Genomic DNA, 26,501 nt, shown 5'->3' with positions numbered 1-26,501 from the left:
GCTCAGAGGTAGAATGTCACTGGGCTCAATCCCCAGTACCAAAAAAAAATTTAAAATTATGCCAATCAAATTTGCATATTTGGACTATATGTTTAGGATATGCAAATATACATTATTTGTTATGTTTTATATAATAAAACATTTTTGCATGAAGTTTACATTAAGATTATTTATAAGATCTCATTTGAAAAGAAAGACTCCAGTGCAGTTTGAATGTGCCAAATGTCTCCAGAAGCCAACTGTCCAGTGACCAAGGGTCAGCCAGGCACAGGGTGAGACTTGCAGAAAGCACCAGGTGGCAGGGCTGCTCCCGGGACAGCCTGAAGAAGTAGAGGCTCCAAGGTTATCACGTGTCCTTTGGCCTCCTAGGATCTTCAAAGTGCAGAGAATCCAGGTCTTTTCCTCAGCAGGAGTTCACCGGGTATAGTGGAGTGTGGTGTACTGTTGGTGCCAAAGTACTCCAGGTCAGAGGTCTAGTTGGAAAGTTACTTCTCTAACTTGAGAGGAAAAGGATGAAGACCCTGAACTAAACCAGTGGTGGTGAGACAGATCTGAGGGGAATTCAGGAGGCAGAAACAGAAGCAGATGAGAATTGGGGAAGGAAAGAAAAATCAAAGAGCGGCTTCCGGCTCTCTGCTTTGGGAACCTTGGGGATATTTGCAGGGCCACTAGCCAAGAGTCAAAAGGCAGGGAGAGCCAGGATATCTGCAGGTTATGAGCATGAATCACACAGACCTGGGTGTGTGCCTGAGCATTTAACATATTTAATAAAGCAATCCCTGAAAAGTTGAATGAAACAAACGAACTGAAATGTCTATCTAGTTGGTAACCTAACCACACACACACACACACACACACACAAATTGTCCTTAAAACTAGTCAGGGTTGCTCCATCAGAGTTGGCCAGCAGCACTGTCTGCTATAATGAAGAAGGTAAAGGGGCTGATGGAGGGGCAATTTCCTTTTTTAAAAAAGTCATGAACTAGCCAAGCATGCTGGCGCATGCTTGTAATCCTAGCACTTGGGAGGCTGAGACAGGAGGATCACACAGGTTCAAAGCCAGCCTCAGCTACTTAGTGAGGCTCTCAGCAACTTAGACCCTGTTTCCAATTAAAGTATAAAATAGGTCTGGGAGAATAACCCAGACCTATTTTAGGAGGTAGAAAAGCCCTTGGTTCCCACCCTCAGTACAATCAATCAATCAATCAATAAATAAATAAATAAATTTCATGAGCTAGATAGATGTTGAACCCATCATTCCCTTTTAGATCTTATTGACTTGTACTCTATTTATACTATAAGAATTTTATATGTATCTTCTCTCCACAACTACTATGAATTGTAAGCTCTTATAACTCGGCAAACTTCCTAATGTCTCTCTCTGTAACTCAAGAGTTGCTGACATGGGACTGAACTTGGAAATTGGAATGGTTTTTATCCAGTTGCCTCTAGATCTTAAATCCTATTTGTTTTATATTTTTACTTTTTATTTTGAAACCATTTTAGACTCCTAGCAAAGTTGTAAAAATAGTACAGAGATTTCCCGGTATCTTCTACCCATCTTCTCTAATGTTAATATCTTTTATAACCATATCTTTTATAACCATTTATAAATATCAAAACTAAGAAAATAGCATGGGTAAACTGGGTGTGGTGGCACATGCCTGTAATCCCAGTACTTGTCTGAGACAGGAGAATCACAGGTTCGAGGGCAGCCTCAACAAGTAGTGAGACTCTCATCAACCTTGTGAGAATTGTTTCAAAATAAGAAATAAAATCAGGCCAAGAGATGGAGTTTGAAGGTAGAATGCCTCTGGGTTCAATCCCCCTGTACCACAAAAAAGAAAGAAAGAAAGAAAGGAAGGAAGGAAGAAAGAAAGAAAGAAAGAAAGAGAAAGAAAGATATCACGAGTAATTGGTAATACTGAATACTTTAAGACTTCAGAAACTACAGATTTCTTACAGATCTTATGGTTTTCCCTACTAATGTCCTTTTTCTGTTCTAGTTTTATGTTTTGTTTGCCACATTTTCTTAGTCTCCTCTGATCTATAACATTTCCTCAATCTTCCCTCAGCTTTTATAACTTAGCATTTTTTCAAGTGCACTGGCCAATTATTTTGAGGAATGCCTTCAGATTGGAGGTATCTGATATTTCCTTGTGAGACTGAGGTTCTGCCTTTTGGGCAGGAATACCACAGAGGTGATGCTGTGTCTCTTTTAACGTGCTACATCGGGGGTTATGTGATGTCAGTGCTTCATTACTGGTGATGTTGACCTTGGTTCCTTGGTGATGGCGAACTTTGCCAGGTTTCTCCACTCTAAGGGGCTGTTTATCCCTCTGTGATTAATAAGTATGTCAGGAGAGATCACTTTGAGGCTATACAAATATCCTGCATCCCCTCAATCTTCTCTGTTAATTTTAGCATCTGTTGATATTGTCTGTGGCAACTATTACAACATTCTAAAAATGATTCTGTATTCTTTCTTATATTTGTTAATTGTCATTCTTTCAGAAAGAACTGTTCCTTCTCTCCCATTTAGTTATTTATTTAATGATTGCTTTTTATCAGTCTTCTTTATATTCATTGTATCTCATGGGTTATAATCCAATGCTATGTTACTTATTTTGTTGTCAAATGACCCCAATTTTGGCCTCTAGGAGTTCTTTCAAGCTGACTCTGCCCTAACTCCTATTTGGAAGTGTGGAAAGGGGTAAGGCACTGATAACTTGTTCTTGACACATGGAGAAAGTCGACTATGATGTGCTTTTTGTCTTAGGAGTCCTACAGGTGTTGAGGTTAGAAGTGCACACATCACAAAGGCCTTTACACTGATTTTGGAACTGGAAAGTTCTAGGGTAAACCTCATGAACCAGATCCAAATCCAGTGGGTCACAGGCATATATAGCTCCTTCCTCAGCCAGAAGGGGTTTTCCTACTTCTTCAAAACAGAAAGAAAAGAGCAAAAGGGAGAATCTCCCCCCTCCCCAATGTATACAGGGACCAGTCAGACAACCAAGTTTTAAAGGGATGCTTTCAAGGGGTCTGGCTTAGTGTTCTCACAAATCCCATCCTCCCTTTTTCTGCTCACATCTCTAAATCCTCTTATCTCAAGCATCAATACAAGTTCTATGTTCTCACTTATCTTGGCAGAAACTTCTCTCTAAAATACATCAAGGCTTGGGTTAATGTAGCTCAACAGCTTGGTGAGGAGACAAGATGTTCTACCTTACAACTGAAGATTTTCTAGGCCAGTGCTTTCCTCCATAAACCTCTCCTTCCTCCTTCACCTTCTGTGACCAGTCACCATCATCACTAAAATGACTATCTGATCTGCTATGAATCATGTGCTCCAAAATTAAATTAAGATAGATAGTAGCAGCTCAGAGTTTGACTCCAAATTCCCCCTTAGTTGGGCAGCAAGCTTAGGTCTTCTGGAACTTTGTACTTCCCCTGGCAATGAATTCTGTCCCTCGCTGCTCACTTAGTGTTCTTAGGACAGCGTGTCTTAGGAAACCTGTGTGACAGACACTGCCTCACAGTGTCCTCACAAACTGTGAGGAGCTCGAAGCAATTAGCACACTCTTGCTGACATGGCATTTCTGCTTGTGGGCAGGGCACAGGCTTAGTAAGGATCCTTTAAGGAGACTTCCTGATTTCAGTTTGATGCATCTTATCAGCAGATGATTTTCTTTGCTTCCCTTTTCTCTTGCAATTAAAATGAAAGTCTGGCATTTCTAAGCCCCTTGCTATTGTCCAAGGTGCTGGTTCTCCTCTTCCCTCTTACTGAGCAGGAATTGAGTTATAATTGGCCTATTTACAAAGAGCCCCTCCTCCTTACTCTGAGATCAGAGGTCAGGTCCTTTCTGGCCAGCTAACTGCAGGCTCCAGAATGGTTTTGAAACTTTACTACCCTGGGCGGAGCAAGGAGCTGTAGCAGGGTGAAATGGATTTTTATCCTGCTCCTGAATATGACATCAGACTGGCCCAGGAGTTGCTGTCTAGGATATTTCTGTTTGCCGCAAAGTAAGTCCAGACTGTTAAAATAAGATTCATAATCTTTCATCGCAAGCTTCTCAGTGAGCCTTTTAACTGGTGTCGTTCTGATGCTGTGCTGTATCTGTTTATGAAGAAATATAATCTGCTACATGTTAAGTTGAATTCTGTTTCCCTGAATTGTTATGAAAATGTTCATTTAGCCCTCACATCCTATTTATATTTCTTTTGGGGAATGTTCAGTCATTGACTCTCATATATAAGTATATGTAGCCCTGGTTCTTATGATACATCTTTCTAACATGGCTCTTTATCACATTCAAATGAGCAAGTGTTTTGTTCTATGTGCTTCATGGTTTGGGTTCCTCATTTTCTCGGGGAGTTTTATGGGGACTCTTTGTTTCTCACAAGGAAGGCTATGGATGTACCCAAGGACTAGGAAAAGCCGGGTTTCTCTATCTTCTCACCAAATTTGCATAGATGAAGTTTTTTTTAATCACCCTCACACATCCTTCTCTCCCTTGATGTAGATTCAACTTTCTAACCTACATCATTTTCCTTCTCTCTAAATTACTTCAACTAACATTTCTTTCAAAGCAGATCTACTTACAAAAATCCACGCAGTTTTTGTTTTATCTGAGGTCTTTATTTTTCTTCATTCTTGAAGGACAGTTTCACAGGGCGCAGAACTCTAGGTTGTTTTTTTTTTTTTCACTCTCTCAACACTTTATTTCATTTCCTTTTCTTCTTGCTTGCAGTTTCAGAGGAGGGGAATGTAATGCTTATTTTTGCACCTATATATGTAAACTCTTTTGTCCCTTGGCTCTTTTTTTCTTTTTAAAAATTCCCTCCCTGCTTCCTTTCTTTCGTTTTGCAATACTGGGGATGGAGCCCAGGAGTACTCTTAACACTGAGCTACATCTCTAGTCCTTTTTATTTATTCTGTTTCAAGGCAGGGTCTTTTTATTTATTTATTTATTTATTTATTTATTTATTTATTTATTTATTTATTGATGGTACTGGGGATGGAACCCATGGGGCCTTCTACCTCCGGGCTACATGCCCAACCTACTTTATATATATATTTTTTAATTTGGAACCAGGGTCTCACTGAGTTGCTGAGAGCCTAAGTAGCTGAGGTGGGCTTTGAACTTGCACAATCATCCGAGGCAGGGTCCTGTTGAGTTGCTGAGGCTGACCTCACACTTGCAATCCTCCTAGCACAACCTCCAAGAGTAGCTGGGATTTCAGGCGTATGCCCCTGCACCCAGCCAAGCTTTTTTCTTTATCTTTAATTTTCTGTAATTTGAAAATAATATGCTTACCTATAGTATCTCTGATATTTATCCTGCTTGCTGTTCTCTGAGCTTCCTGATTCTGTGGTTTGGTTTCTGACATACACTTGGGAAATTCTCAGTCTCTGTTTCAGATATTTCTTTGGTTCTTTATTCCTCTTTCTTCTCCATCTGGTTTTCCTGTAACATTGAAACTATACCTTCTGTAGTTTCCTTTGTGGTCCTTGGATAACTTTCCCCACCCCGAGTCTTTGTGTTTGCTCTTCAGTTTGGGAAGTTGCTATTGATATATCTTCACGCTCAGGGATTCTTCGTCAACCCAAGGGAAATCTTTTATATCTTCTGCTTACATTTTCTATGAACTCAAAACTGCTGTAGAGTAAATCTATTTAAAAACTAAGAAATGCATGTGTATATGTTAATTTAAAGATCAGGGTAGTCTTATTCAATGTTGAGGTTATAGTCATACATGAAAGAAAGTGCTGACTGATATAGCCTGTTGTATACCCCTGAACCCCAACACAGCTGAAGGTTTGACCACTTCATTACCTTTTTCTGTAGCCACCATCATTTTAACTCACTTTTGTCCTTACATATTCTTGATTTGAAATTTGTTTCAGGGTTATGCTTAATGCCAGTTCTTGCTTCTAGGGATGCTTTTACCTGAAAAGAAAATATGATATGGAAAAAGAGAGGTGATACAGCAGGCAGGGTAATGTTCTAGATCTCCAGCTGACTTGGACATTTAATTATTACAGGCATTCATTCTATTATTATGCCATGTAAATGGTAAAAAAGAAAATATGAACTGCTTGTATTATAAAATACCTTTGTGTATATATATAGAGAAATCACAGAGCTGGTTTTTCGAGTTTTGTTTGGCATTCCTTCATCTGAAAGTGAATAAGAGAGATCATTCTTCTGAGCTTTATTGTATTCTTTCATAAGTGTCAGGTGCTGCGTTAGCAGTGGCGGTGGTTAGACCCCTCCCTGTTGTAAAATTTATGATAGAAATATTGGTAGGTAGGAAAGGAGGAACTAGAACAGGTGTTCTAAAGTTGTCTGTGTTCTCAGTGCTCTGCCTTACATCCTTCCTCTTCTTTTCATTCAAGTTCCAAATATTGGAAACTTTATTTTATGTATTTATCTATCTGTGGTTCTAGGGATTGAAACCAGGGGCACACCACCTCCAAGCCACATCCTAAGCCCTATATTATTTTTTTTATTTTGAAAAAGGGTGTCACAAAGTTGTTGAGGCTGCCCTTGAACCTGCTATCTTCCTGTCTCAGCCTCCCAAGTACTGGGATTACAAGTGTGAGCCACCACACCTAACTGCAAACCTTATTTATTTATTTATTTATTTATTTATTTATTTATTTATTATTGTACTGGGGATTGAACCCAGGGGCATTCTATCTCTGAGCTATGCCCCCAGCCTTGTTTTATTTTTTATTTATTTTGAAACAGGGTCTCACTAAGTTGCAGAGGGCCTCACTAAGTTGTTGAGACTGGCTGCGAACCTGCAATACTCCTATCTCAGCCTCTCAAATACTGTGATTACAAGTGTGTGCCACCACACCCAGCTGGAAAATTTATTTATTTATTTTTGCAGTACCAGGGATGGAACCCAGGGGCATTGTACCTCCAAGCTACACCCCCAGCCCTATTTTTTAGTCTTTTAATTTTTTGAAACAGGATCTCACTGAGTTGCAAAGGGCCTTGCTAAGTAGCTGAGGTTTACCATGAACCATGATCCTCTTGTCTCAGCCTCCCAAATGCTGGGATTACAAGTGTGTGCAACCATACCCGGCTTGGAAACTTTATTTTAACAAGAAATCTCTTTTCCGGGATGACTTAAAAATAATCTATTCTTTTCTTTAACTATTGTTTGAGGTTTTTAACTAAAATTAGTGTTTTCTGCCCTTTGTTTTCTCATCTCTTTAATTTCTTATTTGTGGCCTCTTCCTTTGAGTTAGAAAGTAGACAATGGAATAATGGGAAAGCACAACGCCAGGTATCAGATTTACTCTGGAAGAGGATTCAGTGTCTTTAGTGTTAGATTTGAGGACTGTTAAGTTTTGTTTAATGGAGTAGTATTTAGAAAAAAATAGTTGCCCAAAGGGAAGGCTTCTAACACACACACACACACACACACACACACACACACACACACACACTCTCTCTCTCTCTCTCTCTCTCTCTCTCTCTCTCTCTCTCTCTCTGTCCTCTCCTTATTTGATTTGACAAATACAAGTTAATGTGTTCTTTGGTGTTGTGGGAAAGTTAATTAGCTTGATTTGAAGATATTTTGGTGGGCATTTTGAACTCCTTTAATCTCTTTTGAAGGTCAATTTCTGTGGGTTTATACAATTTCTGGAGGTTTCCACCCCCCTACCCCACCCCACCCCTGTCCTGAAGTCCTGAGTAGAAGGGGAAACCAGACACCTTCTGCCATGCCCCTGAGGAGCGGTTCCTAGTTTGTCTGCTAACAAGAATCCTCTGGGAGAGACCTCAGGCGTCTTCTTCCAGAAAAGCTGTAGTAATTTAAGGGTACCTACTCTATAGCTATGTGCAAGAGGAGGAGAGAAGGGAGGGGAAAGGGAAAGAGGAAGGGAAAAAAACAACCAGTATGGAAGTGATTACTCTTGTCTAGGCTCTAGCATATTCTAAGGCAGAGAGAAAGAGCAGGGAAGAAAATGCTAAAGTCATAATAACTGATATTTGAAGAAATTGGTGGGAACCAGTCCCTCCTTCCTTCCTTCAGCAAACAAAATGCCAGGTTTCAAGTTGAAAATTGAGAAACAGAAACCACATGTTAGTAGAGTTTATGCCCTCCTATTTATTCTGTGCTGTTCTGTTGTGACTGAGTTTGAAAGTCAACAAATGGCAAAGATGTAGGCCATCACAGACCATCGATAGTATAATGATTGAATGCTTGGATCAAATTCTGTCATGACTTATGCAGAAATGTTGACTTGTGGGAGGGACAGTTGAATATTCAGGTATATCTGTGTGTGTCAGAGTTGAGGGGGAGGGTAGAGGGGAATGTTGAAAAGAAAGAACAGTTCATCATCACTCACTAGCGACTACATGACTACATAAAAAAATAACCACCCCCACTGCTGCTAGTTCCTCTCTTTTACAGTAATATTCTTGTGTGGCAGTCAATAAAAATGTTTCTGAATGGAAGGTGGGGTGAATATAAACTACCCAGTTGAAAGGGATGTGGGGGCAGGTGTGGAGGAATGGGGTAGAGTTCAGTATTGGAAAAGGGTTTTCATCTTTTATGCCAATTTTCAGTGTTAGTTTCAATGTCTGAGTGCTAGTAGGCTTTGCTCTTATGATTTAGTAGTCAGAGCCAAAAGTCCCCAGGGCAAGTTATCAGGATGTGACATTTAAAAAAGAATGTCTCTTTTTAGAAAGGACTATGTGTTGCTATGAGGTTATATTACCTAATGCATACCTTTCCACCCACCCACTGAGCCACTTTTTTCTTTTCTTCTTTCTTTTTTTTTTTTTTTTTTTTGTGTGTGTGTGTGTATGCGTGCACGCACGACCACTGGAGATGGACCCCAAGACCTCATGCATGCAAAACACGTATTTTTTCACTGAGCTAGACTCCCAGCTCTTGAGCTACATTTTGGGGGGAACTGGGGATTGAACCTAGGGTTGTTCTACCTTCAAGCCATAACCCCAACCACCCACCCTTTCTTAAATTTTGAAGCAGGATCTCACCATGTTGCTGAGGTCTTAAGCCTGTGATCCTTCCTGTCTCAGCCTCCCAAGTACTGGCACTACAAGTATACACTACCATATCTGGTTATGAACCACTTTTGAGAGACAAAGATATCTGAGGCAGTAATAAAGCCTTGAGAAAGCATTCATGCTAGATTTTTTTGTGAGTCCCAAGTGTCTGAGGGATATTCTTGAAGAACCCAAGAGTCATAGAAACCAGGGGTTAGGGATGCTGCAGAGTAAAGGACTTCTCAAAAATATGTCTTTAACAACATTGTGGAACAGTGTCTCCTGTGGATATGCAAGAAACATCTTAACCCAGAGTGAGTTCATTTTCCCAAAAGCCATTCATATTAAAATATAAATATTCTTCTATTAAAAGAAGATATTATAATCCCCCCAAATAACTTGTACAATGACATTTAGTTATTCATACTGAGTTTGTTTCCTTGTTAAAGTGTCAAAGGGATAATTTAGCAATTACTATCAAAATTATAAATGCATTTGCTTTTTCAGCCAACAATTCTACTTCTTCTTCTTCTTTTTTTTTTTTTTTTTTTTTTTGGTGGTACTGGGGTTCCTGGAAGCCCTTCTACCTCCGGGCTACACTCCCAGACCTATTTTATTTTTGGAAACAGGGTCTCTTATGCCAGCGCAGCTGGCTTCGAACCTGTGTGATCCTCCTGTCTCTGCCTCCCAAGTGCGGGGATTACAAGCGTGCGCCACCACGCCCGGCCAACAATTCTACTTCTAAGAATTTTTGCAGTGGGGCTGGGGAAGTAGTTCAGTGGTAGAGTGCTTGCCTAGCATGTGTGAGGCCCTGGGTTTCACCCCCAGTACTAGAAGGAAAAAAAGGGGGGAGGAGAATTTCTACAGATATGTTGATTTGCATAGAAAGCAATATATGTATATTGCAACATTATTAGTAATAAAAAAGGCTATCTGTTAGTAATAGAAATCAGAAAGTATCTTACAAAAAGATCTGGTTAAATAACTATGACATATGCACACAATGGAATACTAGACAGCTAAAAGGAAATAAAAGAATTAGGAAGCTCTGTATTGATGTTGAATGATCTCCAATATGTATTGTTGAGTACAAAACCCAAGGAGCAGAACACCGCAGTTGGGTCTTTTTGTTAATGGAATGAAATGAGATTATATGTTCATATTTGCTCCTTTTGTTTGTGTGGTGCTGGGGAGGGAACTCTAGGCAAGTGCTCTACCACTGAACTATATCCCTAGCCCTCTCTTAAGATGTTTGCATAAGGACATACAAAAATGCATAAGAAATTAACTTAATGTTTAGTTGCATGGTGGGGTGGGGAGCAGTGGGGCAGAGAAGACATGGAGAGAAAGACTTCCCTGGATTTGACTTTTTTTTTTAAACTATGACAGATTAAAAAGAATATGTAAATATAGGGAAACTAAGATGGGATATAAGTAAATATGGGGAAACTGAAATTTGATAAGTTTTGGTTATTAGTACATGAGTAGAAATATGTTTGAAGTATGTCATAATTTTTAAAATAGATAAGGAAATAGCCTGGTGGGGTGAACATTCCCATAGTCTCAGCTACTAAAAAGATCACTGAAACCCAGGGTTCAGGGCCAACCTGGGACATATGGCAAGACCCCATCTCCAAACAGGACAAAATAGATGGGGGAAATTACCAGTGACACACAAAAGGAAGATAGGACACAGTGCTTTACCCTCAGCTAAGCACATGGTAGTCAGTAAATGTATCATAAAACCCCAACTGCAAATTCTTGACATGTTAAGTCAAGCAGACTTAATTTACAGAAAATATTAATAGGATATATTTTGTTTCTTTCTGTTTAGGGGAAGTGTGGAGGGTTAGACCAGAACCTTGTTATGAAAGACTATCTTCTAATGATAGTGTTGTGCACTAAACTTATGATGAATGGACAGGTAGATGGGTAAGCAGATTAAGAAGTCTGATCATTATTATTTTGTGGTGCTGGGAGACTGAGTCTGTTTGCCTTCTTACCCATTTGATTCATGTTTGGTAACCACTGCCATGGTACTAGAATGTTAGTGTACCCAGAAAGGCCATAACAGGTCCTCAGAGAAGAGCATCATGAAAAAATTAGCTCGCAGAATTGTCTATTTTCCAAGTTACTCTTGTCACCTCCTTCATTTATCCAAGGTATACCAATCCTTAAAGGTCATCTGGATCCCACTCTACTACCAAGCCTTTTGGCTAACTTCAGACCCCATTCACATGAGCTTCTGGATCTTATATCTAAAATGCCTCCAAAGCCTCATGTACACTCCCCATATGATCTGAATCTGATACCACTGGCTCTTCACTCACAAGGCAGCGGCCTCCATGTGTTATGCTCTTCAACCACTGCAAACCCGCCTCCCACTCAGAGACCATGCATTCTGTGTTCCTTCTGTGCTAAATATTCTTCCCCCTGTTCTTCATATGGTTAACTATTTCTCATTATTTTAGATCTTGGTTCAACTGTCAGTTTCTCAAAGAGGCTGCAGTTCCTGATTTAAACAGGGACCTTCAATCACATTCTCCTGTTACCCTGTTTTATTTCCTTCAGAACCCTTATACTGTATGAAAATGTCTATTTTTAATTTACTTTCTTGCTGACTGCTGGTCTACCCTCTCTGGCGATCCCACCTTTCTGTTTGCAGAAAGTGTTTAAGGTTTGCATAGTCTTGTTGCTTAGAAATTATGAGTCTGGGCTCCAAAGACACATGCCTGAGTTCAAATAGCAGCTGTGCCCCTCACTTCCTCCATGACTGGGCAGGTTATCTGGTCTTATTGGACTCATTTTGCTCATTAATAGTTCTGTACTAGCTGGGTGTGGTGGTGCACACTTGTAATCCCAGCGCTTGGGAGACTGAGACAGGAGGATGGCACAGGTTTGAAACCAGCCTCAGCTACTTAGTGAGGCTCTCAGCAACTTAGTGAGACCCTGTTTCCAAATAAAGTATAAAATAGGTCTGAGAGTATAGCCCAGAGGCAGAAAAGTCCCTGGGTTCCACCCACAGTACCACCAAAAAAAAAAAAAGTTCCGTACTATAAAGATGGCATAAAGTTTAAGACAAGCTTCTCCCTTAAGAGCCTAGGATAGTGCTTGGCACGCAAATACTTGAGTGAATGAATAATAGTTGATTTGTTCAGTACAGTTTCTTGCAGCTCAGTCTCCCCAGCAAGATTATATAAACTCTTTAAGGCCACCCATGACCTTGAAGACCTCTGGCCACAGTTCAGCAAGGAAGGAGGTACACAGTAGGTGATGAGCAAATTCTGCTTGAAATACTTGAAGGGTCCACTGTAGATTTGTCTTATATTCCTGAGTCTTTGCTAGGGCAGGATCATTGAAGAAGGACATCATGTCACTTGCTGATTCCAGTTTCATCAGCCTCCCCATCCCACACAGTCCAGCTTCCTTGTTTGTGGTTAGGAATGCAACAAAAGGGCTTTGTTTGAATTAAGCCCACACACAAAACTTAGTTTGCTGAATTTTAAAATAAATCATCTTCTGACTCATATTGATAGGCTCGTGATGCAATGCAGTTTAGAAAAATATTTCTTTATCTTTTTAAAGATCAAAGGGATCCCAAAATACAAAAGCATGCTGTGCTCTTTAGGAATGCCCATTATATTATTTGCATCATTGAAAAAGTCAATAAACAGCTGTTTGACTTTTTTGGTTATCTCAAGATACAATGAATTATATTTCCAAAGTGGGAGGCTCTTTTTAAAATATTTTGCTTTTCAAAATATAATACGTGAAGCCGGGTGTGGTGGCACATGCTTGCAATCCCAGCATTCAGGAGGCCGAGACAGGAGGATCTGGGTTTATAGACAGCCTCAGGTATTTAGGCCCTTTGCAACTCAGTGAGACCCTGTTTCTAAATAAAGAATAAAAAATAGGGCTGGGGGTGTAGCTCAGAGGTAGAATGCCCCTGAGTGCCATCCCCAGTACTGAAAAAAAATAAAAGAGGCAATAGATGTACATGATACTAAATTTAAAAGTTAGAAAATGAAATACAGTGAAAATAAGTTTTCTTCTTCAGAGGCAGTTGTTTCTAATTTCTAAAGTATCTTTCCAGAAATACTCCTTATATTAGTAAAGATATATGTAATTATGTATATCTCCTCACATATTACACTGTACTGTACATAGAGTTCTATATCTTACCTGTCACTTAATATATTTTATAGAGATTTGTATGTCAATGTATATAGAACTACTTCATTCTCTTTAACAACCATGTAGTGTTCCACTATATGGAAGTACCATGTTGACTTAACTAGTCTGCCTTTGATGGGCATTTAAGGATGTTCTTTGATACACATGTTAATTTAATTTTTTTTTCTTTGCTAGTGAGATGCAGTGGCACATTCCTGTAATCCCAGTACTTAGGAGACTGAGACAAGAAGATCTCAGGTTTCAGGGCAGGCTCAGGAACTCCACAAGACCTTGTTTCAAAATTAAAAAAAAAAAAAAAAAAAAAAAAAAGCCAAGGGTGGTGGCGCACGCTTGTAATCCCCGCACTTGGGAGGCGGAGAGAGGAGGATCACGAAGGTTCGAAGCCAGCCTTGCTGGCTTAAGAGACCCTGTTTCTAAATAAAATATATATAAAAAATAGGTCTGGGAGTATAGCCGGGAGGTAGAAGGGTTCCAGTCCCAGTACTGCAGAAAGAAAGAAAGAAAGAAAGAAAGAAAGAAAGAAAGAAAGAAAGAAAGAAAGAAAGAAAGAGAGAAAGAAAGGGCTAAGGGTCTGTCCCAGAGGTAAAATGCCCTGAATTTAATCATCAGTACAAAAATTTGTTTTTATTTCTTTGTTGCACATTGCCAAACTGCTCTTCATTCAGGCTGTGCTGATGCACATTCCCACCGGCAACCAGGAGAGCTGACGGGCTATTTTTGGTCATCTTTTTCATTCTTTTTTTTTCTTTTTTGTCATTTTTGTAACTTAGCAACTGTGTGTACAGTATAGAAAAATCTTAAAAAAAAAAAACAGATTTGTCTTTAATACCTCTCCCAACATGTGTTCTCTGTCCAAAAGAATTTTTAAAGACCTTTTGTTTGTTTCAAAATTATATTGTTCTCCTTAAACTATTAGACCTGGATAAAACCTGATACTCCACCCAGGGCAAATAAATAGTTACCTCTCAGACCTCCTCCAAAGAAAAAGTCTCCCCACTTTGCGGTACTGGGGATGGAACCCAGGGGCATTCTACCTCCGAGCTATACCCCCAGCCCTATTTTTTTTTTTTTTTTTTTTTTTTTGTGGTACTGGGGTTCCTGGAAGCCCTTCTACCTCCGGGCTACACTCCCAGACCTATTTTTGCATTTTTATTTGGAAACAGGGTCTCAAGCCAGCGCGCGGGGCTAGCTTCGAACCTGCGCGATCCTCCTGTCTCTGCCTCCCAAGCGCGGGGATTACAAGCGTGCGCCACCACGCCCGGCCTTTATTCTTTATTTTGAAACGGGGCCTCACTAAGTAGCTGAGGCTGTCTGTGAACCGCAATCCTCCTGTCTCAGCCTCCCAACTACTGGGATTACAAGTGTGCGTCACCACACCCAGCTTTCCCTTACTTTCTAAAGCACTTATTTTATCTTCACTCTAGGAATTATTTCGTTTGTTTCCCCTCTAGAATGTAAGTTCCTTACAGGCAGAGACATTTTAGTCATTCTTTTAAATATCTCTGATCCATTTCACCTCCCTGACTCCTCATTGACCATGTCCCAGAGGCCTGACCTGCATCAGCCCTCTTGTCTTTCCCTGTTCTAAGTGAGGCTTCATAATGAAAACAGAGGACACTGGTGTGAGGTCTCTTCAGCCTCCATCCTACCCCAGCCTTTCATGCTCAGGAAAGTCACCACCTTACCACCTCCTTCTCATCTCCGTGGCACTGGCTTTATAGTATAGAAGTGATGCCCTCCACCTGAGCTCTAGAATCCCACCCCTTCCTTCTTCCTCACGGGCCCCGAGGACCATCTTCCTCCTGTGTCTTCAGCTGGGCATGTGTACATGCTCTGTCTCATAGAAATTTGATCAAACTTCCCAGAGTTTAAAACAAAACTGTTTGACACTGTGGCCTCCTCTTATTGCTATCCCTGTTACAGCCATTCTTTCTTTCTTTTTTTTTTTTTTTTAATTGTACTGGAGATTGAACCCAGGGATAGTCTAGTTGCAAGCTATACCCCCAGCCCTTTTTATTTTTTGTTTTAAAACACTCTAAGTTGCTAAGGCTGGCTTTGAACTTGCCTCCCAAGTATGAGGATTACAGGTATACACCACAGTGCCAAGCTTAGAACCATTTTTTTTTTTTCTTTTCAGTACTGGGAATGGAAACAAGGGCATTCTACCTCTTAGCTACACCTCCAGCCCTATTTTATTCTTTATTTTGAAACAGAGTCTCACTAAGTTGCAGAGGGCTTCACTTAGTAGCTGAGGCTGGCTGCGAACCTGTGAACCTCCTGTCTCCTCAGCTTCCTGAGTGCTGGGATTACAAGCCTGTGCCACCACACCTGGCTAGAACCAATTTGGGGGGGGGGGCAGGTCTGGGAATAGAACCCGGGGCATTCGATCTCCGAGCTATACCCTCTGCCCTATTTATTTATTTTTTTATTCTCTATTTTGAAACAGGGTCTCACTAAGCTGCAGAGGGCCTCACTAAGTAGCTGAGGCTGTCCGCGAACTGCGATCCTCCAGTGTCTGCCTCCTGAATGCTGGGATTACAAGTGTGCACCACAATGCCTGGCTTAGAACCAATTTTTTTTTTTTTTTTTTGGTGGTGGTACTGGGGGTGGAACCCAGAGGCTTTCTACCTCAGGGCTATACTCCCAGACCTATTTTATATTTTATTTGGAAACAGGGTCTCACTAAGTTGCTGAGAGCCTCACTAAGTAGCTGAGGCTGGCTTTGAACCTGTGCAATACTCCTGTCTCAGCCTCCGAAGCGCGGAGATTACAAGTGTGCGCCACCACGTTCAGCTTAGAACCAATTTTTTAAAAGAATGATTTACCCTTTATTTCCTCTCTCCTTCAGCTCTATTCCACCACAGTCGTGCTTCTGCTTCCACCATCGCATAGCAAAGACTTCTAGTTTCCAAATGCAGTGTGCATGCATCCATTCTCATCAAACTGACTGCTCAGTATCAAGTGGCGGGTGGCCAGGCCCTGCCCCTCGTTTTCCCGCTGGTATTCTGTGGAACTCCCCATACTCTCCAGCTTTTCTTCCTTCTTCTCCGGAAGCTCCTCTCCCAGGCCTTTTCCCAGACACGCTGCCTCCTAAGTTGTGATTGCTTTTTAAAGATCCATCCTTAAACCTTTGTGTTCACATATGTTTTCCCTAAACAGCTTACTTCTCTTAGATGGTGTCTGTGACTCCTGACTTTCCTTATGAGCCAGACTAAAGTCCTCCAGCCCCTACCACCTCCCACGCATCTCCACTGGAAACCCCACCAAGGGCCCGTGTGAGCCATCTTGATTCCCTTTCTCCTTTTCTTCATTCCCTCCCCTTTCATTTTTTTCCCCCGGTTTGGTACCAGGGATTGAACCAAGGAGCATTCTGCCTCCTAGCTATAGCCTCAGCCCTCTTTAAAAATGTTTTTACTTTGAAACAGAGTCTCGGTAAGTTGCTGAGGCGGTCCTCAAACCTGCAATCCTCCTGTCTCAGCCTCCCGAGTGCTGGGATCACAGGCATTGCCACCATACCCAGCTTCTAATAGTTCTTTCTACAGGTTAATGATACTACATTCTAATTCAAGCTATAATCTTAAAGGCCATCTGTCCTTCCTCCTTGGCTATCCTCTCTTACCCACTGGTCACTGAGATGGGTTCTGTGACCTGTAGCTTAAGATCTGCTCTCTCCTCACGCTCACTGCCCTGTTCTTTATGCCAGGACCTCACTATCCTAACCAGGCTGATGAAGAAGCTACTGATCTTGTCCCTCTCAGATCTATTCTTCTTGTCGTTGGCAGTATCGCCCTGTAACTCACATTTGAGCATGCCTTTCCTTGCCTAAGGCTCTTGAGCTGCAGGGTGCTGGTCAGAGCCTTTCATTGTGGCACAGGGCATGGCATTTTTTAATCAGGCCCTTCCTCTCTTTTCACCTTCATCTTCTCCTTGACCCCTTATTCGTGCTCTTCTCCAGCCACTTTGCATCACTTATACTGAGTAGTTTATGCATGCACATTTCCATGTCTTTGTCAGGCCATTTTTCTGCCTGGATACCTTTCCCTTCCTTTTCACTCGCCCTCTCATTCTGTGTTAGTAGCTTTCTATTATTATAACAAATACCTGAGATAATCAAGTTTTAAAGAGTTTACTTTGGCTCACAATTTTTGAAGTTTTAGTCCATGAGTGTTGTAATAAAATCTTTCATGATTTAATTAAAATTGAAGCCTTCTTGACCTACCCCTGCAGGGTCGTGACCCATCCTCTGCTCACCTGGGACCTGGAACAGGTGTCTACTATGGAAGCCACCACAATTCTAGGATGATGGTTCACTCAGCTGTTCTGGCTGTACTGTGAATCATTTGAGTCTGGTGATAACTTTTTTTCCCCTCAGTACTGGAGACTGAACCCAGAGGCATTCTACCTCTGAGCTATACTCCTACCTCTGTTTTATCTTTACTTTAAAACAGGATCTTGCTAGGTTGATGAGAATCTCACTATTTGCTGAGGCTGTTCTAGAACCTGAAATCCTCATTTCAGCTTTCCGAGTACTGGAATTACAGGTTTGCGATCACACCCAGCTGTAGTGATAATTTAGTCTCTTTGTACCACCCCCTGCTAGCATAATGGCCAGCAAATACAAAGTGTCTGCATATGTTCCTTGAATAAATTGGAAGAAAACCAAGAAAAGGTCTAGAATGACTTACATTAAAAAGGAAGGTTTGCTCTTGCTTCAAAGCACAGCTCAAAATGGTGGCACACACCTGTAATCCCAGTACTTGGGAGGTCGAGACAGGAGGATCACAGGTTTGAGACCAGCCTCAAAAGCTTAGACTCAATCTAGCAAGATCCTGTGTCCAAACAAAAAAAGCTGGGTGTGTAGCTCAGAGGTAGAATGCCTTGGGTTCAATCCCTAGTACCACAAAAAGAAAGAAAAAAAGAAAAAGCACAAAGTAGAATTCTCTTCCCTTGACCTGAGTGAAGCAACTCCCATTTGTCTTCCCTTTGTTGACCTATTCATAGCCTCCTTTCATACTTCCCAGTATGACTCAGAACTTCCACCAGGGTCTGGTCTTCCCGAGAGGTGTGCCAGTGGTACTGTCTGGGAAGCTATGTTCTTTGGGGCACCTCCTATTTCCTTTAGGGTTTCAAAGAGGAGGAGGGCTTCTTTGGAACCTCTGAAGTCATCGGTAAACATCACTCTGTGCCTCACCTCTCTAACAAGAGAGGAATCCTCTCTAGAGCCCGTGGGATTTGCTGGGGCCTGTCAACTTCCCTCAGGTGGGAGGTGCTCCTCAGCACTGTCTTTGCAGCTGGGCACAGACAGATACCACTGGGTGCTGCACTGAGTCTACTCTTCATGGCTATTCATGGCTTCTTGAAGCTAGTGCCTAGTCCCAGGGCCAACATCTTGCTATTAAAAGGGCCCTGCCAACCCCTTCACTAAGCTGCCAGACATGGAGGAGGAAGATGAATTTGTTCATTCTCCTTATTGTTTTGGGCCCATTTAGGTCCAAAGTAATATGTATGTGAAATGCCTCCAGGTACCTAATGCTAAAGTGTTTTTTTTTTTTTTTTTAAATTAAGGTTTAGGCTTTTGCTGTATGGTTAACAGTCACATTTGCTGACTACCTGAGGTCATATGTAACTGGGTTTAAACCTGGCTCCCAAACTTCTAATTAGTGGACGGAACCACATGGTAATCCAGGAGTCTTAAGTCAGTGCAGAGCTGAGACTGAGGAGAGGTAGGCTATCTTCCGGGAAATGGTTAAAGAGGCAGCAACCTGGTTTCTGGGGTACTTGATGTCTAAGAGCAACTAGGACTAGCAGCAAGAATGCCAAAGTGCAAGCTGGGCATGGTGGCGCATGCTTGTAATCCCAGTACTTGGGAGGCTGAGACAGGAGGATCACTAAGATGCTGAGCCATTAACTGCTAAGAGATGAGACTCCCTGACTGCTCCCTCAAAAAAAAAAAAAAAAAAGCTTTGATTCATCTTTGAGGCTATGCTGAACCTTAAGGTCTAGAGGTTATAGTGACCTTCATGAGGATTAGAGGTATGGGGGCAAGGAGCCAGACAAGTGGTAATATACTGCTCCTGTTGTTCTCAAGTTCACGTCCTCCTTCATCTCTTTAGCCCAGGGCTGTTCTACTGCTTCCTGTAGTTCTTCTGTAGGTTCTAGATGGGCAAGGTCTGTCTCTTTTCAGCCTGTGTTTAGCCTGCTGGTTTCAGGTCACAGCCCCTGCCCTGGCAGCTCCCTGTCTCATCACTGTGGCAGAGTCCTGTAGGCTGCCCATAGGAAGTCTGAGACCAGTCTCTATGTCAGAGCTGGGCGTCTCATCACCAGCCACAGTTCCTGCCCATTTTCCTCTCCTCCCTCATTCATCCTCAGCTTCTCCCCTTTTTTATCTTTCTTTTTAGATAGATACATCTCTTCTCTCTAGTGTCTTTGTCAATTCATTAATAATAAATGACTGATAATAATGACACTTCACATTGATTGTGCTCCTAACAATGTTCCAGGTTATCTAATTTCTAATCTGTCAAAAAATAAATAAACTGTGAATAGGTTCTGTTATAATCTGCCTTTTACAAATGAGGAATTTCAGAAAGGTTAGGAAACTTACCTAAAATTCCAAAAGCTAAAAGCCAGTGGTATTGGGTTTAAAAATTAGATTAGAACCCAGGGTTGTCTTATTTCAAAGCTGACACCTTTGGCCACATGCCTGCTGTATTAGTCTGTTTTCTATTACTGTAACAAAATTCCTGAGGCTGGATAGCATGTAAAGAAAAGAGGTTGAAGTTGGCCATGGTGGCACATGCTTGGGGTTTCAGATGCTCGGGAGACTGAGGCAGAATGCTCACTTGAGCACAGGAGTTCGAAGGTTGGGAGAGGGGAAGAAAAAAAAAGAATTTATTTGGCTTACAGTTTCAGAGGCTAAAAGCCCAAGATGGAGCAACCCAATTGGTCTGGCCTCTCATAAGGGCTTTATAGTGGATATCATCGCATTGGTGGGAGATGTGCAATAGAGGTCACCTGTAAGACAGCAGATGCAGGGATCAGGTTTTTATAGCAATCCATTATTTTGGGGACCAACTGGGGTCCCTTGAGAACTGTATTAACCCCCTTCTGAGGGCAGAACCTCATTACCTCCAGTAGGCCCCATCTCTTACAGGCTCCATTGCTCGGTACCACCAACTGGAGACCAAGGCTCCCCACAGAAGCCTTTGGGGGACAGATGCACACCATATCCAAACCATTGTTCTAGCCTCTCTCCAACTTAAGAAAGATCTGAATATTTCTCACTTTTCTTGGCCTAGAGTTTTCATTGAATGACAGCTAAGAAATCTTATGTGCCTATTTCCTTTGCTTCACACAACAACACCATCCCTAGCACCATAATCTCTCTTCAGAGGATTGAAATGTGTGTGTTTTTTGGAAATTGTCTAGAGAAGTCCTTCAGTATTTCTTTTATACATTTTAAAATATTAAAATGAGGTTAATCCAACCCTTGGTTAACCTTCGCTGTTTAGATGAGCAGCCACGTAGGGAGGGTAAGTGACTTACATAGGATCGCAAGAGCAGGTTAACAAAGCCAAGGCAAGAAACCAAGTCTCCCAGCACCTGATCTGTATTCTGATACGCTTTAACAAGTGAAATGTTATCCACCTCAGGAGAATGAGTTTTCATTTTTATTACAAAAGCTAATTTATTTTTCATAGAAAAAGGATGGGTGGGGGTGTTTTAGCCTTGTGGTCAATTACAGGGAGTTAAATCAACTTAAAGGTATTATCTGCACCATAACAAAGCGGGATCCCCAGGTCCCATAAAAGTGTTTCTAAACTGCAGAAAAATTCCCCTAAAATCTTAGGGTTAAAGTGTTTTCAACATGAAATGTCTGATAGATCACCTCACTCTTTTACCAAAATACAGCACAAGTCTCTCCTGACTGCCCTTCTGTAGCCGTGTGAGCCTCCCTCCTTAGCAGGCACTCCTGCAGTGCTGCAGCCTGGGGACACCCACAGTTTCTCTCTGGCTTTGTCTGTTCTTTGTGTTTTAAGGGCAGGATGTTTGAAAGTTGAAGTCATTGACTTGTAGAATGAGGAGCTATTTTGGAGAACACTTTGCTCTCTGGACTGTGCCACTTTAGGGCATTGTTCACATTGGGTAGCTGCCTATTTTTATGCAGTTCTTACCAAGAAAGCAAAACAATAGTAACATTTACCCAGTATCAGGGTATGACATAAGATTTCAGAATTCCCAGAAAACTTTACCATCAACTACACAAAATCCCTTGAGAAGTGGGAAGGAATTGGTATTCCTGTTTTTATATATGGGTAGAGGCCTGGAAAGACAAAGGCAACTCGGTTTGTACACACACAAAGCATGAAATGTTAATATATAGGGAATCTAGATGATGGTTATGTGTGAACTTTTTATACCAATTTCTATGTAATCTGAAATTATGTAAAAATAAGAAGTGAGCGGGGCATAATGGCACATATACATAATCCCAGCACTTGGGAGGATGAGACAAGAGGATCACAAGTTCAAGATCACCCTCAGCAATTTAGCAAGCTCCTTGGCAACTTAGTGAGACCCTGTTTCAAAATAAAAGTAAAAAGCTGGGTGTGGTGGTACACGCTTGTAATCCCCACGCTTGGGAGGCGGAGACAGGAGGATCCTGCGGGTTCGAAAGCCAGCCTCTCTGGCTTAAGAGACCCTGTTTCCAAATATATAGGTCTGGGAGTATAGCCCGGAGGTAGAAAGGTTTCCAGGAACCCCAGTACCACCAAAAAAAAAAAGTAAATGAAAATAAAAAATAAACTAGACTGGGGGGTATAATTCAGAGGTAGAATACCTTGGGTTTAATCCTCATACACACACACACGCACACACACACACACGAGCAGTGATTAGTAAGAAAAATAAGCAGTACTATCTTCTCTGCAGTATTTACTTGGTTGCTTTTCCATCTCTGAGGGAATAAAAGTTGAGAATCCAGCTAATGTTGGGGGTCCTCTCCTGTCTCCCCAGGCGCAGTGAACCTGCAGGCCGCCCTCACTCGTGGCATACAACCAAATCTGGGGAGAACCAGCCTCATGCCAGCATGATGCAGATATCTCAGGGCACGATGGGACCTGCTTGGCACCAAAGCTACCATTCCAGGTGAGTGGGCACAGTGAGACTGAGGGGCTTCCCTTACACGTCATGATTCCAGAAAGAAATGTTTTCCCAAATGAATATTACATTTCTATCTGCTACTTCCTCTTATAATGCCTACTATGCATACAAGTCATCCCTACATCCTGGGCTAGCTTGGCTTAAAGGGAGGCCAACAATACAAATAACCCCTCTGACTGGTCAGTTGAGATATTTATGGGACCCAACAACTCTTACTTAGATACTTCTCAATTACTCCTTATAACAGTATATCAGAAAAACTGACAGACTTCTCTCAATGCTTAAATAGCCTATATATTTTGGTTAAAATTGTATGTGTTTTTTATCCAAATGATTCTGTTCATGCATTTGAGCTCTCTGCTTGGTATTTCTGCATCTGTTAAGACAGCTAATCCAGCTTAGCTCAACAACAGAACAACTATGAGATGGAGGACTGCTCAGTGCACACACTATCTCATGTCACCTTTCATGTACTGCCCTAAAGCAGACAGAATTATTAGCCCCACTTTAAAGATCAGAACATTGAAGCTTGGTGAGGTTAATTAGTCAGTTCCTGAGCCAAGACTGAGCCGGGCCAGGCCCAGAGCCTTGCTTGTAACCACTGGGTTACACTTCCTCAGCTTCTCTAGTCACTGAGCACCAGTCGGAGTTTGCTCAGGAAAGAGCAGAGCCACTGTGAGTGTTATGGAAGAAGGGATTTATTTGTTCTAGAATCAGGTCTTACACAGTCGAGAGGAACTGGGGGAAAGAGAGTCAGACCCAACCACTAGGACGTATTAAAGAGAGAACTAAGTAGGACTCCCCTGTCCTGCCTGCTACAGTGTAAACCGGCTTCTGTCCTCTGGTCCCAGGAGGCAGGCTCCCCGGCACAGGCTCTCTGCTTGGTATTTCTGCATCTGTTAAAACAGCTTATTCAGCTGGGGAGATGTTCAGTTAGGGTAATGCTATGGAGGTAGGAAGGTCAAGAAAGTAAGAATCATTTTAAGCCTCTTACATACAAAGAAGATGCAAAACTATGTGTATGTGTTAGGAAAGGGGGATCCATACAGCTTCTGGAAGGATTACTTAACAGGTGGTGGCCAGTACTTGGTAAGATCAAGACTCAGTCTCAGCCCTTAATGCTCATGTCTGGTCAAGTTAGGCATCCAGTCCTAGACCTCTCACTGATGAGCACAGGACAGACCTCTCTCAGAGTGTTAGGGTAAACCTCAGGCCACAAGAAGAGATGGTTCCTCCTTGTTGCAGACCCTCCACTCCACTGCATGGCCCTCCTAGTCCCCCTGAGGGGATTTATTCTTACCATCTGAGCCATCTGTCCCCAGAGAGCAGGTCCCCTCCCTGCAAAGGCACTCTGCCATTGGCTTGGAGATGTTGGGGTCATTAAAAGATAATGTGTGGAGCTGGGTGTGGTGGCATGCACCTGTAAACCAACACTAAGGAGGCTGAGACAGGAAGGTCTCTAGTTCTAGGCTAGCATGCAGTAACTTTGCGGGACCCTGTTTCAAAATTAAAAATAAAAAGGGCTGGAATGTAGAGTGCCTCAGGTTGGACCCCAGCAACACACACACACACACACACACACACACACACACACACACACACGAAAAAGAAGGTAATTTATGGGAGTCTAACAATTTGAAGGAAGAAGAGCACAGTGGTAAAGTATGTGGGCTTTTATTTTTCTATTTTTTTTTTCTTTGTGGTACTAGGGGTAGAACCCAGGGGCTTTCTACCTCCAGGCTATACTCCCAGACCTATTTTATATTTTATTTGGAAACAGGGTCTCACTAGTTGTTGAGAGCCTCACAAAGTAGCTGAGGCTGGCTTTGAACCTGTGTGACCTCCTGTCTCAGCCTCCCAAGTACTGGGACTACAAGCGTGCACTACCACGCCCAGCTCAAGTATGTGGGCTTTTAAATCAGACCTGGACTTAAGCCTCCACTTCACCACCTACTGTGTGAGCTTGGAGCAAATCTTTAACCTCTTTGATGTTGGTTTCCTTTACTGTAAAATAAAATAGTACCTGTGTCACTTGATTGTTGTGAGGATTAAATGAAATAACATGTGCAGTTCCTGGCACACAGTAAACACTCAATAAATGACAACTAATTATAATAATCAGGCTAAAGATTTAGAGGCACAGTGAAACCTGCTAATAAACTTGAAGGTTAAGAGCATAAACCAGCACACACTTAATAAATGCAGGTGTATATTAACAGAGTGCCCCTGAACAGTGGGATCCTTTAGAGCTTCCTAACTCCTAATCTTAGAAGCCCTGAATCTGAAGTCATACGATGACCTAAAAAAATGTGCTGTTCCATCCAAGTGTGGTGACACAGGCTTGTAATCCCAGTACTCGGGAGGCTGCATGTTCAGGGCCAGAGCCTCAGCGAGCCTTTAGCAACTTAGCAGGACCCTCAGCAACTTAGCAAGAGCCTGTTTAAAAAAGGATCAGGCATGTAGATCAGAAGCAGAATGCCTCTGGGCTCAATATCCAGTACCAAAAAAAGAAGAAAGTGCTGTCCCTATAAGACTCCTGCACTGAGTGCTTGAAATCAGTGTCCACAGAAACAACAGACCGGAGGGGGAGGGGTGGAGTGGGCATCAGAAGGACAGTATTCTGAAGTCAGGCTTCTCCACCTCCTGCACTCCCCCCACCCCCACACCCCAGCTTCCAGAGGGGTTTAGGCAGGCCATCTGCTCTTGTCCTGTGACTACCACTCTGACCCTCTGATTCAACTTCAAAATAGCTCCTCCCCACACATTGGGTGTCAGCACCAGGCACCATGAAGTGACAGAAGGAGAAAGGAAAGCTGAGACTCCCTGGAAACTGCACACCCGTGTGTCCTCTTCTGCGGGCAGATCCCACGCAATTGGCTCAGCCCCTGCCTTAGGCTGGAGGCTTGAGGCAGGGGGCAGAAGGCTCACCTGCTCTGCTTCTAACAGCTGTGGCTGGAGCCGTGTCTCAGGTGTGTTCTGAGGAGCACAGTGGCATCTAGTGGTCTGTGTGCTGAATCAGTTGGTTGGCTTCCCTCTGAAGGCCTTAGATTAGTTCCTAAAACCCAATCGCAGGTCCAGGTTTATGGTATGTTTCTCATTAAGAAGCAGGAGTACCAGCGAGCCGGATGAGAGTAGAGGGACAGGAGTGAGTTGAAAGGGAGGGAGAAGCACAAAGACACTGAGGACAGCTTAGTTTTTCTTTGGGGGTAGGGTGGGTTTTTGTTTTTGCGGTACTGAGGATTGAACCCAGGGGCACTCTTCTAAGCCACACCCCAGCAATATTTTCCTTTTAATATTTCCCTTTTTATTTTGAAACAAGAAAATACAACTTACTGAGGGCTTCCCTAAGTTGCTGAGGTTGGCCACAAACCCGCGATACTCCTGTCTTAACCTCCCAACTACTAGGATTACAGACATGTGCCACTACTTCCAGCCTGAGATTTTCTTTTCTTTTCTTTCTTTTTTTTTTTTTTTTTTTTTTAATGGTGCTAAGGATGGAGCCCAGGGCCTCACACATGCTAGGCAAGTACTCTGCCACTGAACTACACGCCCTAGCCTAAGAGATCACATTTTAAGTTGTTTTTTGTTTTCGTTTTTGTTTTGCGGGTCTGGGGATGAAATGCAGGGGCATTCGACCTCCGAGCTACACCCCCTGCACTATTTTTTATTCGTTTATTTTTGAAACTGGGTCTCACTGAGTTGCAGAGGGCTTCACTAAGTAGCTGAGGCTGTCCGCGAACCACTATCCTCCGGGTCTCAGCCTCCCGAATGCTGGGATTACAAGCGTGTGCCACCACGCCCGGCTACATTTTAAGTTTTATATGAACTAGGTTGTATTTGGAATTTCACTGAAACAAACCTACCCCCCTTTCTTCATTCCTTCCTTCTTTCGATCCCTCTCTCCCCCCCTCCTCCCTTCCTTCTTCCAGGGCTGTTCTACCTCCAAGCTAGACCCCCAGCCCTGTTTTGGTTTGTTTTGAAACAAAGTCTTGCTAGGTTGCTGAGTCTCACTAGGTTGCTGAGGCTGGCTTTGAATCTGCAATCCTTCTGTCTCAGCCTCCCAAGTACTGGGATTACAGTTGTGTGCAACCATGCCTGGCTCACTGAAAT

At 42.3% G+C, this 26,501-nt stretch overlaps 1 protein-coding gene across 2 annotated transcripts in view; it reads left to right on the top strand.

The window, feature by feature from the left end:
* SHROOM3 (shroom family member 3) overlaps positions 1-26,501 on the top strand; it is a gene marked incomplete at both ends in the record, with an annotated part of 356,251 nt that overhangs the window by 292,076 nt on the left and 37,674 nt on the right. For both annotated transcript variants that reach the window (XM_080697707.1, XM_080697708.1), the window contains one exon: positions 22,245-22,376. In XM_080697707.1, the coding sequence (XP_080553833.1) occupies positions 22,245-22,376 (132 nt within the window). The remainder of the gene's footprint in view (positions 1-22,244; positions 22,377-26,501) is intronic.

Source organism: Muscardinus avellanarius, assembly GCF_963383645.1.
Source record: "Muscardinus avellanarius genome assembly, chromosome: 6".
Taxonomy (NCBI): domain Eukaryota; kingdom Metazoa; phylum Chordata; class Mammalia; order Rodentia; family Gliridae; genus Muscardinus; species Muscardinus avellanarius.
This window is presented reverse-complemented; position numbering and strand designations above follow the sequence as displayed.